Source organism: Taudactylus pleione, unplaced genomic scaffold (assembly GCF_031769625.1).
Source record: "Taudactylus pleione unplaced genomic scaffold, aTauple2 ptg001043l, whole genome shotgun sequence".
Taxonomy (NCBI): Eukaryota; Metazoa; Chordata; class Amphibia; order Anura; family Myobatrachidae; genus Taudactylus; species Taudactylus pleione.
Window position 1 is genome coordinate 512,493 of NW_028285444.1, and position 14,920 is coordinate 527,412.

At 44.9% G+C, this 14,920-nt stretch overlaps 1 protein-coding gene across 1 annotated transcript in view; it reads right to left on the reverse strand.

Moving 5' to 3' along the window:
* LOC148453994 (connector enhancer of kinase suppressor of ras 2-like) overlaps window positions 1–14,920 on the reverse strand; it is a 970,642-nt gene that overhangs the window by 348,610 nt on the left and 607,112 nt on the right. The window contains exon 8 of the mRNA XM_088461402.1: window positions 1,343–1,411. Coding sequence (XP_088317528.1) covers window positions 1,343–1,411 — 69 coding nt within the window. The remainder of the gene's footprint in view (window positions 1–1,342; window positions 1,412–14,920) is intronic.

Sequence of the window (14,920 nt, forward strand, 5' to 3'; positions counted from 1 at the left end):
CCAGTAGTGGTCCCCCCCGAGGCAGTGCCCCAGTAGTATCCCCCACCCAGTAGTTGTCCCCAGTAGTGGTCCATCCTCCCGGGCCGGGCCGCTCTGCATTATGGGAGAGACGTCATGACATCATGACGTTTCTCCCATTACCACTGCAGGAGCCGGACGGAAGCCCGGCTCTTGCAGTGGGCGCGCAGCAGTCAATGAGAGTCTATCTGACTCTCATTGGCTGCTGATTAACACACGCATCACCGTCAGTGCTGGCGGCGATGTGTGTTTTGCACAGTCTGAGCCCGCCTGCCACCCTCCTCCTGGCGCTATTGGGCAAGCGCTCAGCGGGAGGGAAGGGGCTCAGCTGTGCAGCACAGGACCGGCGCTGGAAGCCTAGCGCCGGTCCTGTGTAAATGTGTAGCGCTGACCACACTCACTGCGGTCGGCGCTACACTGGCTGACTAGGGCGGGCCGGTACCGTGGCCGGCAGCGCCACCCGCACCGCCGGTCCCACGGCGCCCAGGGTACGCACCCCGCTTGCCCTGCCCTAGTTACGCCACTGGTGCATGGGTATTACTGGGTATTACTGGGTATTACTACAGTTACTTCACTAGCAATAGTAATGATCCCTCTCTAACACCATGATGAGAATTCCAATAACACCCTACCAGTTGCGTATCTATAATGGGTGCAGTGTGTGCGGGGCAAACGGGTCCCTGGGTCCAGGGGGGCCCGCACCGCACACACTGCACCCATATTATTTTACACTTGCCTGTCCGTGGTCCCGCGGCGGAGTCTACTAATGCTCCGGTGGCTGGCCAGCCGTGTCAGTCAGCTGCCGGCAACCCGGGAAGAGAGGAGGGGGCCCCACACGGGGAGTGCACTCGGACCCCCTCCACTCATAAGACGCCCCTGCTCCCTACCTATACTCAGGATAAACCTTCTACTCTCTTTCCTTCTTGTTGTTTATCACACAGCAGCAACATTGGGTGCATGGTAGAGACAATATTAAAAATGTTTTCCTGGGAAACCCTGGAATTAAAGTCCATTCTATGCAGTAGGGGCAGATGTACTAAGCTCTGGAAAGTGATAAATGACCAGCCACTCAGCTCCTAACTGTCATGTTACAGGCTGTGTTTGAAAAATGAGAGTTAGGAGCTGATTGGTTGGTAGTTTATCACTCTGCAATTTATCACTTTCCAGAGCTTAGTACATCTGCCCCTTAGAGATGGCTGCAGTCTGCACATGTGCAGTAACACATCAGGTCGGAGGTGGCATCTCCCTGCAGACTCTGGGCCCTAGTGCCCGGCATGTATGCCCAGGGTGCTGCTCTCCCCAAAAAAACAAGAGCGATACTCACTACAGTTTGGTGGTTCACCTGAATGACCTCATCGCCCGCGTGGATTTTCTTGCATTGGTCGGCAGGAGACTGCAAGGTAGGGGAAAAAAAAAAATGAAAAACAGATTAATGAAATGACCTGGTGTAACTTTGTTGCCGCCTATTGTCTGTATATTCATAGTTTATTATAAAACAACTTGTCTGCATTGAAGAGAGTACGTACAGGCTTCCCTGCAGGGGGAAGTCAGTAATCAGAGTGACAACCATTGGTTTCCAGCAGGGATCCACCGATTTACCAGAAGGCATTATGTGGGCGGCAATGGCAGAGGGTCTTCTAGATGCTATACAGAAAACTCCCCACGTGTGTGAGACAAAGCTCATGTGATGTCTGAGAGAATGTGTATATATTAGATGAACTAAGGGTGGTATAATACAAAGAAAGTCAGTTCATGGAGGAGGGAATGAATGGTGTAGGACACCGGTGCTGTATTCTGTCCTGCCATCTGAAATCTGCCTCTGAGGAGTGCAGTCTGGGCCGCACGGCGATGGGGAGTCTGCCAGCTTACCGCACAGGGGGAGGGGAAAGACCATAATGCTGGTACGCTGGTAGAGCCACATTAATAATGTTACACTTTTCCGAGCTGTCTCCTCCATCTGACCTACATGGCATCAAGGATCCCTCCCCGATGGCGTCCAGCTGAGGGGGGCAAAGCAGGGAGTACTGCCATCACTTTACGCCTGATCGCCGGGACGGGCTGCTATTGGAGCCACTCCCCCAGCGACTCAGGATCATGAGACATCTTTGTTTTCAGGGACTGGCCCCAAATAATATTTATGCCCCTAAGCGGGAGATGTATCAAACCCAAAGAGGATCAGGGAGACGCTGCCCATAGCCAACAACTTATAGGGCGTACTAGATAAATGATAGCTAGAAGCTGATTGGTTCTCATGAGTAGAAGGTGTAATACATCTCCCACTAAATCACAAAGGACGCTGCACCACGGAGAGCGCATCTATTATCCGCGTTCGTATCGCATGCGGCAGGATTGATGCTTTATGAGCTGCATGAAAATACATTTACGGTTATGAATTGTCAATTATATATTAATAGATATCAACAAATGTATTTATAAAGCTTGAGGTGCCCCTGTTAGACTTAGGGGCAAATGTAATGAATGGTAACCTGTACAGTTCCAAAACGGGTCAGACCCAGGACAGACCTTTTCTACTGCGGCGCCGGTCCGGATTATTCCTGGATCGGCGCCGTTCACACTGCACATGGGTGCAGGGGATCACTTCTCCCAGCACTGGAAGACGGCATCATTGCAAAGCGACGAGAACCCCGGAAGTCCCCATGCTGTAAACGGGGACCTGGGTCATATGAGCCAGGGTTCCCGTTTACACTGCAGGGTTTCACGGGTTGTTTCTGCAAGTTACCTGGGTTGGAAGTGACGGGTCACTCGACCCAGGAATCCAACCCTGTCCCCTTTGACACCTAGGGGCTACCCGGGTTATCCCTGCAATAACCCGGGATTTAGCTCTGGTGTAAAAGGGGTATCATATGGATAATTCTCATTTCTTCCCTATGCTCTAAAGATGCCTTCAAATAAATGAATTTGAACTGTAAGCTCATTTTATTATTTATTTATTCAGGTGAATGGATATATATATATATTATATATATATATATATATATATATAAATATATTATATTTCATATTGTAGAAACCAGTATTGGTGTTGATTGAACAATTAGGACCTCATTCAGAGTCTCTCGCAAGATGCGATCGCTCGCTTGCAAAAAGAGGTCGGGTATGCAAATCAAGCAATCGCTCTTTGCGCTGTAAGGGCGCCCTCTATGTTTTAGTGAGTGACGGCAGTTAGCGTACGCTGGACTATAGAACCCTACCACCTGTCACTCGCAGCACACATCATCTCCGGGAAGAGTCTGATTAATCCTGAACATCGAGGGCCATCGGAGCTGCTCGCAGCACTTAGGGTTGATCTAACCTACCCCAAGCACTGCGAGCAGCTCAGGCTAAAAAACAACCAAGTCACGTGTGCAATGATGCTACTTTGCTAATTAAGCACACCCATTAAACACCGTTCTGACGGTCAGACACGCCTGCGTTCGCACATCCACACCCCCGTTCAACAAGCACCTTCCCCCTGTTACCACCCACAAACGGCGCTATCTGTCACTCAAAGCAGCGACCTGATAGTGGCTTACGAGCAACCAAAATCAGATCGCAACGAATGACTTGCGCACGCGCACTGTGAATTATACGCATGCGCAGATGAGTGATTATCGCTCCCAGCAAGCGAGCGTGCCCTAGCGAGAGACTCTGAATGAGGTCCTTAGTCTCCATGTTTATATATATTTTTGCTTCCTTTAACAGTAAACAAAATTGTAACAATGTAAGAATATCAGCTATATAGATCAGCCAGATCTTAACGGTTCCTTTTCTTTGCACGTGAAGGAATATATTATATATGCAACATTATCTCTGTGTTTTACTGCAAGGAAACTGTTTAAGAAATCTGTTAATCATTTAAGGTAATGGACATGGCGACATAAGGACTACATTGGAACACATGAGGTGTCCATGACGAAGCCCAGGAAGGGGAAACCAGTTGGATACTGGACCTCATTCAGAGTCGGTCGTTGCGGCCGCATGGTCGTAAGGTAAAAGGGGCCGCATATGCAAATGAAGCGTTCGCAAGTTGCGACGTTAAGATGGGATCGTTAGCTGGACGAGCGAGGGGAGGATGCGGCCGTAAGACTAAAAATACGCCCCCTTCTCATTAGCATTACACGTTATCTCCGGGCATATAAGGATTAATCGAGACCATCGGGAACCATCGGAGCTGGTCGTAGAGCTTAAGGTTGACCATATCCTCTCTTAAGCACTACGATCAAGTCAGTGTAATAACCTCCCATATCACATGTGCCATGACACTACTTAGTTAATTATGCACTCCCATAAAACGCCGTTTGCATAGTCAGGCACGCCTGCGTTCGGATCTCCACTCCCCCGTTCACAAGCACCTTCCCCTGTTACCACCCACAAACGCCTCATCCTGTCACTCAAACTAACGACCTGGCTGTGTTCAAGGAGAGAGAAATTTCTGATCGCAGCGGCTAATTTGCGCAGCGCATTGCGAATTTTATGCATGCGCAGTTTAGCGAACATCGGTGGCGTACGACCGTGCGGCCGCAACGACCGACTCTGAATGAGGTCCACTGTGTGTTCACAAAGGAGAAAGCGGAGAACCCCCAACAACTGAATAGGCTGCGCAAGCCGGACCGGAAGCTGCTCCAGGGGCGTCCAAGCAGTCGGGAGGGTGCAGAGACACCGGGCGCAGAGGTGATGCATACCATAGCACAGGCAGCGACAAAGAAACGGGAATATAACAACCGCCAGGAGAAGAAAAGACCAGGTAACGCCAGTCAGTGTTAAGGTTTAACTACCTTACTGCGTATTCAGGGGCGTTTCTAGAGAGGAGGGGGCCCGTGTGCAGTCTCCGACACGGGCCCCCTCCTCTCTGTCCGGCGGCCGGCAGCGCTCTGTGCTGTGTGTAGTCAGAGCTGGAGTTATAGACTCTAGAGTGCGCCCAGAGTCTATAGAGGATGCGCTGGTCACCGGGAAAATGGCCACGGCGGCCATTTTCCCTGTACTGTGTATGTGCAAACGATGGGAAAATGGCTGCGGCAGCCATTTTCCAGTCATTTTTACAGCGCCGGACCCTCGCGCGGATGTGGGACTCTGGAGAGGTAAGTAATTCCATGGGTGCAGGGTGTGCGGTGCGGGGCCCCCCTGGACCCAGAGGCCCCTGTTCCCCGCACACCCTGTACCCATTATAGATATGCCCCTGTGCGTATTGCAGGAACATCACGTATAAACTGAATAACTTGTCCTGTTGTTTATGGAACACAGGGCCTGATTCAGAGCCGGACGCTCTGACAGAGCGCTCGCTCTGAATCAGGGCCGTCCCTCTTGTTTTTCAGAGCGGCCTCCTGGCCGCTCACATAGCTGTGGGTGACCACCCACAGCTATAGCGAGTGGCCAGGAAGATGGTCGCGACCATCGGGCTTGCGACGAGACCCTTGTGCTAGGGTCTCGTGGCTGCAAGCCCTAGAGTGCTTTCGGCTCAAACAGAGCTGAAAGCACTCCCACTGACATCACTTGTGATGTCAGTGGGGCCGGCCCCAGATGGCAGTCATTCCCATGGGAAAAACTCAGTCTGGGCAGCCACGCCCCCGGCCCGCCCACCAAAGGGGGCGTGCTGTCACTCAACATCGACAGCACGCCCCCTTTGGTATGAGACCCGGAGCGACGGTTTGCCCATCGCTATCCGGGTCTCGCGCATGCGCATGACGGAGCCGGCTCCGTCGTGCGCATGCGCAATAGGCCACCATCGACCCACTTGCAAGCGCATAGCGCTCACGAGCGGGTCTGAATCAGGCCCACATTTCAGCCATTGGGCTAACGGTTAACATTGTAGCAGGACACAGAAGTTTTTAGGAATGCCATTCTTTATCAAAGTTTTAAAAGGATTACAGGTCCCTGGACATTATCTAAGCCGTTCAGGCCTAATTCTTTGCATCACAAGCAGATGCACCTCGTGTGTTCTGTGGATATATACACATAAGCACATTATATATTGATTTATTACTGATTGCAATTGTGCCTTTTATTTTTTATATATATATATTGTTTATGCACTTCCAGGTACCTGGTATTTATTGTTATTTGTGTAACAATTTTATAAATATTTTGCTTTAGGGAAAAAAACAACATTTTTTTTTGTCATTTATTCAGAGCGGGAAATTATCTAATCTTTTCTCTTTTTTCTTTCTTTTACTATCTTTGGGGCCTATTCATCAACACTAAAATAACGTTTTTAAGGACATTTTCCTTAAATAACGTTATTTTGGTATTCATGAACAGACTTAGCGCAGGAGATATCACAGATATCTCCTTGCTAAGTTCCCCTGCGTTAATTTCCACACTCCCCATACATTAGTACATTAGTATTAGTACATTAGTACATTAGTATGGGTACATTAGTACATTAGTATGGGGATGTGGAAATTGTGGTATTCATAAAATACCGAAAATTATGAACTTTCGGAATTTGATGCAGTTACTATTCGCCACTGTGAGGTGGCGAATAGCAGAATCGACTTACCTGTATCCGCGTGTGCAGGTCCCCCGACGAGTCCCTCCGGCACTCTGCTCCGTCCTCAGGCTCCGTCCTGCTGGTCTGTCATGTGGTTTCCCAGCAGAGCACAAGAAAGTTTAGACAAAAAAAAAAAAATTTTTTTTTTTCTAATCTGTCATGTGGTCTGCTGGAAACCACATGACAGACCAGCAGGACGGAGCCGGAGGCTGCTGCGCGGACAGGTAAGTCGGGGGGGGGGGGGGAAGGTGAGCGGAGGGGGGAGGGGGGTGGGGGGGGATCGGGGGGGTACACAAACTTAACGCATGTGTAGCCAGTGCTGCACATGCGCTGGTATTACAGATGTAACAGCGCATGCGCAGCACTGTTTCCAGATGCGATAAGGTAATGTAGAGAGGGAAAAGTATCTATTTCCCGAAAAGCTGTCATCGCAAAAATGACAGGTACCGGAATAGATACTTATGGAGAGGAGGAATGATGAATTCCACCTATAATTAGCTAGAACTCCATGAGAGCTCTAAACCTAATTATCTCCAGAGAATTTTTAGGTTTAATTAATAGGCCCCTTTGTCTTATATCCCATTATATCTTTTCTCTACCTAATCCTGAAATGTTTTAGCGCCATAAGCATACAGTAGCTATAGCTTAGTGTCTAGCTTTTCTTGAATTCTTGTAAAAGGGGATTGTCAAACTCCTAAGGAGCAAAAAGATATAATGTGAATAAATAGGAAATAATCTGTTAGTGCAAAAATATATTTAGAAAAGGAAATAAATATAATGGTGCGTCTGATAGGAACAATATGTAATAGTTATTAAAATAGTATGTATGAAAAATATTACATATAGAAACATCAATAAAGACACTTCAAGACTAGGCATGAGCGATCCGAGCCGGGAACCGAGTCCAGCTCGGGTTTTCCCGCCAGACTCTGTTCCCGGAACGAGGCAAAACGTCACCCTCGCGCTGTCGGATTCTCGCGGTTTTTGGATTCTATAAAAGGTCCCCGCGTCGACGCCATTTTTCACTCCGGCTGTGGACAGTGAAGAGGGAGGGTGGGGGTTGCTGTGCTGGTGCTGCTGTTGTCCATAGGGGCTGTGTCCAAAGTCCATAGGGGCTGGCTGGGCTATGTTGTACAGAGCTGTTGTCCCATAAAGGTTGTGTTGTCCATAGGAGCTTTGTGCAGACAGAAGAGGGGGGCTTCAGTGGCTCCTGTGTCACTGTACTCCTAAAGGGGTGCTGTAGTGTTGTCCAGGGGGTGCTCTGTCCATCAGGGGTCTTCCCCCAAGTGCAAATATATATTTTTTTTATCGGCGTTTGTGTGCGCCTTAGCCGGACGTGCATCAACAATTTAGCAGCGTCAAGCGTGCGCCTGTGTCATAAGTCAAGGGCCGGCTGTTCTGTTGAACAGTGGTGTAACCCCCAAAGTGCCCCAAAAAAGTAAACATTTAAAAAGTGTTTATTTTCTGTGTTTGTGTGCGCGTTAGCCGCACGAGCATCAACAAAGGATGAGGATGACACCTTGCCTCCGTAGAGCCAGTTTGTGCAGGGACAGATTAATTGCCAGCTTGTTTTGTGGGGGCCCAAATGAACCAATCATTTCACACACAGTCGTGTGGCAGACCCTGGCGCTGAAATGTTTGGTTTGTTAAAGTGTGCATGTCCTGTTTATACAACATAAGGGTGGGTGGGAGGGCCCAAGGGCAATTCCATCTTGCACCTCTTTTTTTTCTTTGCATTATGTACAGTTTGGGGCCTAGTTTTTCAATGCCATCCTGTCTGCCACTGCAGTGTCACTCCTAGATGGGCCACGTGTTTGTGCCGCCCACTCGTGTCGCTTAGCATAGTCATCCAGCTACCTCGGTGCAACCTTTTGGACATAAAAACACTATTGTGAGGTGTGAGGTGTTCAGAATAGACTGGAAATGAGTGGAAATGAAAATTATTGAGGTTAATAATAGCATAGGAACAAAAAAAAAACAAATTCTGTGATTTTAGCTGTTTTTATGCTTTTCCCCCAAAAAAATACAGATCCAAAACAAAACCCAGAACCCAAAACACAGAAGGGTGGTTTTGGCAAAAACAATCCAGATCCAAAACACGAAGAAAGATCCAGATCCAAAACCAAAACATAAAACATGAAAAGTGGCCGGTGCACACCCCTATTCAAGACGTTTCTGTCCTGTGACCAACAAAATAGCATGAACCGCTGTTCCATTCTCCAGATGGTTTGGATTGAGCCCAGTGTCAAAGCCCTCTGCCAGCTACTCTGCACTGACTGGTCCATAGTGAGGGACCAGTATAAATTAACCAACACTATCCAGGAAGTGTTGCACCGGCGAGCCCAGACATACACTGAAGTAAATAGTTTCAGGTGCTGATGTAGGAGCCTGAGAGGAGCGGTTCTAATAGCCGGTGTAAGGGTTTTTGGTGGTTGCAGCGTGTGACCCATCCATAGCGCAGTAGGCGGAGTCAGTATCAGATGATAACTGATGATAAGAGAGGATTCCTAATACCTCAAGATCCAGTGGGATCAAAAGTAATCTGTGATCGCTTGGCGAGGCGAGGTCACAAATACCTTTTGGCACCTGTCTACATTTGCAGTGTCTCCTCTGGAATCCCAAACAGATGGCATGTGCCCAGATTTGCCAGTCTCAGCCATCCTGCATTTATCCAGCCACGGATCCACAGCTGAGGATTGTAAGTCACCTTGCATAAGGAATATAAAGATCCACATCATTTCGGGACTGGTAACTATCCCACATGAGATAGGCTAGATTGGACTGACAATATATCACAGGGATTTACGCAGTGTATTAATGTGGGTGAATTAACCAGAGTGGAATCGACAGTCTACATTAGTATAACATTGTGCCTGTGAACAAGATTTTATTTGTTTTAATTTATTGATGTCTTTTATGGAACATTTTTCTCAGACATACTATTTTAATAAATATTGAACATTGTCCCAATAAGCAGCACCAGTTTATTTATTAATGTTTATTTCCTTTTCTAAATATATTTTTGCACTAACAGATTATTTCTGATGCAGCCCAGTGCATGTTATTTGGGACCACAGCGGTCGCAGCATCCACAGAAGTCAGGAGCCATAGGAACAGAATAGTCGCATCTTTTGGTAAGTTCAGCAGGTGAATCCGGAGCGGAGAAGACTGGGAGGATTTATCCTCTGAGCTGCAGGATTATTAAGATGTTACTGTCAGGAAAGTTCAATGCATTGTAATTAACAAGCCATGGGAGCTCACACACATCTCCGGATCCCACAAAGTGCACAGATTAAATGTGACAAAATAAAAAAAGTTATTAGAGTGTGAAGTTCAGATAAAGTGCAGACTACAAGTGACGGCACATACACCGAAACTGGGATATTCTCAGTGACTCCGCATACAGTAGGTGTACACTACCTTACAGATAATACTATGTAACTGGGATATTCTCAGTGACTCCTCATACAGTAAGTGTACACTACCTTACAGATAATACTATGTAACTGGGATATTCTCAGTGACTCCTCATACAGTAAGTGTACGCTACCTTACAGATAATGCTATGTAACTGGGATATTCTCAGTGACTCCTCATACAGTAAGTGTACGCTACCTTACAGATAATACTATGTAACTGGGATATTCTCAGTGACTCCTCATACAGTAAGTGTACGCTACCTTACAGATAATGCTATGCAACTGGGATATTCTAAGTGACTCCTCATACAGTAAGTGTACACTACCTTACAGATAATACTATGTAACTGGGATATTCTCAGTGACTCCTCATACAGTAAGTGTACGCTACCTTACAGATAATACTATGTAACTGGGATATTCTCAGTGACTCCTCATACAGTAAGTGTACGCTACCTTACAGATAATACTATGTAACTGGGATATTCTCAGAGACTCCTCATACAGTAAGTGTACGCTACCTTACAGATAATGCTATGTAACTGGGATATTCTCAGTGACTCCTCATACAGTAAGTGTACGCTACCTTACAGATAATACTATGTAACTGGGATATTCTCAGAGACTCCTCATACAGTAAGTGTACGCTACCTTACAGATAATGCTATGTAACTGGGATATTCTCAGTGACTCCTCATACAGTAAGTGTACACTACCTTACAGATAATACTATGTAACTGGGATATTCTCAGAGACTCCTCATACAGTAAGTGTACGCTACCTTACAGATAATGCTATGTAACTGGGATATTCTCAGAGACTCCTCATACAGTAAGTGTACACTACCTTACAGATAATACTATGTAACTGGGATATTCTCAGAGACTCCTCATACAGTAAGTGTACACTACCTTACAGATAATGCTATTCAACTGGGATATTCTAAGTGACTCCTCATACAGTAAGTGTACACTACCTTACAGATAATACTATGTAACTGGGATATTCTCAGAGACTCCTCATACAGTAAGTGTACGCTACCTTACAGATAATGCTATGTAACTGGGATATTCTCAGTGACTCCTCATACAGTAAGTGTACACTACCTTACAGATAATACTATGTAACTGGGATATTCTCAGAGACTCCTCATACAGTAAGTGTACGCTACCTTACAGATAATGCTATGTAACTGGGATATTCTCAGTGACTCCTCATACAGTAAGTGTACGCTACCTTACAGATAATACTATGTAACTGGGATATTCTCAGAGACTCCTCATACAGTAAGTGTACGCTACCTTACAGATAATGCTATGTAACTGGGATATTCTCAGTGACTCCTCATACAGTAAGTGTACACTACCTTACAGATAATACTATGTAACTGGGATATTCTCAGAGACTCCTCATACAGTAAGTGTACGCTACCTTACAGATAATGCTATGTAACTGGGATATTCTCAGTGACTCCTCATACAGTAGGTGTACGCTACCTTACAGATAATACTATGTAACTGGGATATTCTCAGTGACTCCTCATACAGTAAGTGTACACTACCTTACAGATAATACTATGTAACTGGGATATTCTCAGAGTCTCCTCATACAGTAAGTGTACGCTACCTTACAGATAATGCTATGTAACTGGGATATTCTCAGAGACTCCTCATACAGTAAGTGTACACTACCTTACAGATAATACTATGTAACTGGGATATTCTCAGAGACTCCTCATACAGTAAGTGTACACTACCTTACAGATAATGCTATTCAACTGGGATATTCTAAGTGACTCCTCATACAGTAAGTGTACGCTACCTTACAGATAATACTATGTAACTGGGATATTCTCAGAGACTCCTCATACAGTAAGTGTACACTACCTTACAGATAATGCTATTCAACTGGGATATTCTAAGTGACTCCTCATACAGTAAGTGTACACTACCTTACAGATAATACTATGTAACTGGGATATTCTCAGAGACTCCTCATACAGTAAGTGTACGCTACCTTACAGATAATGCTATGTAACTGGGATATTCTCAGTGACTCCTCATACAGTAAGTGTACACTACCTTACAGATAATACTATGTAACTGGGATATTCTCAGAGACTCCTCATACAGTAAGTGTACGCTACCTTACAGATAATGCTATGTAACTGGGATATTCTCAGTGACTCCTCATACAGTAAGTGTACGCTACCTTACAGATAATACTATGTAACTGGGATATTCTCAGAGACTCCTCATACAGTAAGTGTACGCTACCTTACAGATAATGCTATGTAACTGGGATATTCTCAGTGACTCCTCATACAGTAAGTGTACACTACCTTACAGATAATACTATGTAACTGGGATATTCTCAGAGACTCCTCATACAGTAAGTGTACGCTACCTTACAGATAATGCTATGTAACTGGGATATTCTCAGAGACTCCTCATACAGTAAGTGTACACTACCTTACAGATAATACTATGTAACTGGGATATTCTCAGAGACTCCTCATACAGTAAGTGTACACTACCTTACAGATAATGCTATTCAACTGGGATATTCTAAGTGACTCCTCATACAGTAAGTGTACGCTACCTTACAGATAATACTATGTAACTGGGATATTCTCAGAGACTCCTCATACAGTAAGTGTACACTACCTTACAGATAATGCTATTCAACTGGGATATTCTAAGTGACTCCTCATACAGTAAGTGTACACTACCTTACAGATAATACTATGTAACTGGGATATTCTCAGAGACTCCTCATACAGTAAGTGTACGCTACCTTACAGATAATGCTATGTAACTGGGATATTCTCAGTGACTCCTCATACAGTAAGTGTACACTACCTTACAGATAATACTATGTAACTGGGATATTCTCAGAGACTCCTCATACAGTAAGTGTACGCTACCTTACAGATAATGCTATGTAACTGGGATATTCTCAGTGACTCCTCATACAGTAAGTGTACGCTACCTTACAGATAATACTATGTAACTGGGATATTCTCAGAGACTCCTCATACAGTAAGTGTACGCTACCTTACAGATAATGCTATGTAACTGGGATATTCTCAGTGACTCCTCATACAGTAAGTGTACACTACCTTACAGATAATACTATGTAACTGGGATATTCTCAGAGACTCCTCATACAGTAAGTGTACGCTACCTTACAGATAATGCTATGTAACTGGGATATTCTCAGTGACTCCTCATACAGTAGGTGTACGCTACCTTACAGATAATACTATGTAACTGGGATATTCTCAGTGACTCCTCATACAGTAAGTGTACACTACCTTACAGATAATACTATGTAACTGGGATATTCTCAGAGTCTCCTCATACAGTAAGTGTACGCTACCTTACAGATAATACTATGTAACTGGGATATTCTCAGTGACTCCTCATACAGTAAGTGTACGCTACCTTACAGATAATACTATGTAACTGGGATATTCTCAGTGACTCCTCATACAGTAAGTGTACGCTACCTTACAGATAATGCTATGCAACTGGGATATTCTCAGTGACTCCTCATACAGTAAGTGTACGCTACCTTACAGATAATACTATGCAACTGGGATATTCTCAGTGACTCCTCATACAGTAAGTGTACACTACCTTACAGATAATACTATGTAACTGGGATATTCTCAGTGACTCCTCATACAGTAAGTGTACGCTACCTTACAGATAATACTATGCAACTGGGATATTCTCAGTGACTCCTCATACAGTAGGTGTACACTACCTTACAGATAATACTATGCAACTGGGATATTCTCAGTGACTCATCATACAGTAAGTGTACGCTACCTTACAGATAATACTATGCAACTGGGATATTCTAAGTGACTCCTCATACAGTAAGTGTACGCTACCTTACAGATAATACTATGCAACTGGGATATTCTAAGTGACTCCTCATACAGTAAGTGTACTGTGTACACTACCTTACAGATAATGCTATGCAACTGGGATATTCTCAGTGACTCCTCATACAGTAGGTGTACACTACCTTACAGATAATGCTATGCAACTGGGATATTCTCAGTGACTCCTCATACAGTAAGTGTACGCTACCTTACAGATAATACTATGCAACTGGGATATTCTAAGTGACTCCTCATACAGTAAGTGTACACTACCTTACAGATAATACTATGCAACTGGGATATTCTAAGTGACTCCTCATACAGTAAGTGTACTGTGTACGCTACCTTACAGATAATGCTATGCAACTGGGATATTCTCAGTGACTCCTCATACAGTAAGTGTACGCTACCTTACAGATAATACTATGCAACTGGGATATTCTAAGTGACTCCTCATACAGTAAGTGTACTGTGTACGCTACCTTACAGATAATGCTATGCAACTGGGATATTCTAAGTGACTCCTCATACAGTAAGTGTACGCTACCTTACAGATAATACTATGCAACTGGGATATTCTAAGTGACTCCTCATATAGTAAGTGTACGCTACCTTACAGATAATACTATGTAACTGGGATATTCTCAGTGACTCCTCATACAGTAAGTGTACGCTACCTTACAGATAATACTATGTAACTGGGATATTCTCAGTGACTCCTCATACAGTAAGTGTACACTACCTTACACATAATACTATGTAACTGGGATATTCTCAGTGACTCCTCATACAGTAAGTGTACACTACCTTACAGATAATGCTATGCAACTGGGATATTCTCAGTGACTCCTCATACAGTAAGTGTACGCTACCTTACAGATAATGCTATGCAACTGGGATATTCTCAGTGACTCCTTATACAGTAGGTGTACGCTACCTTACAGATAATGCTATGCAACTGGGATATTCTCAGTGACTCCTTATACAGTAGGTGTACGCTACCTTACAGATAATACTATGCAACTGGGATATTCTAAGTGACTCCTCATACAGTAGGTGTACGCTACCTTACAGATAATGCTATGCAACTGGGATATTCTA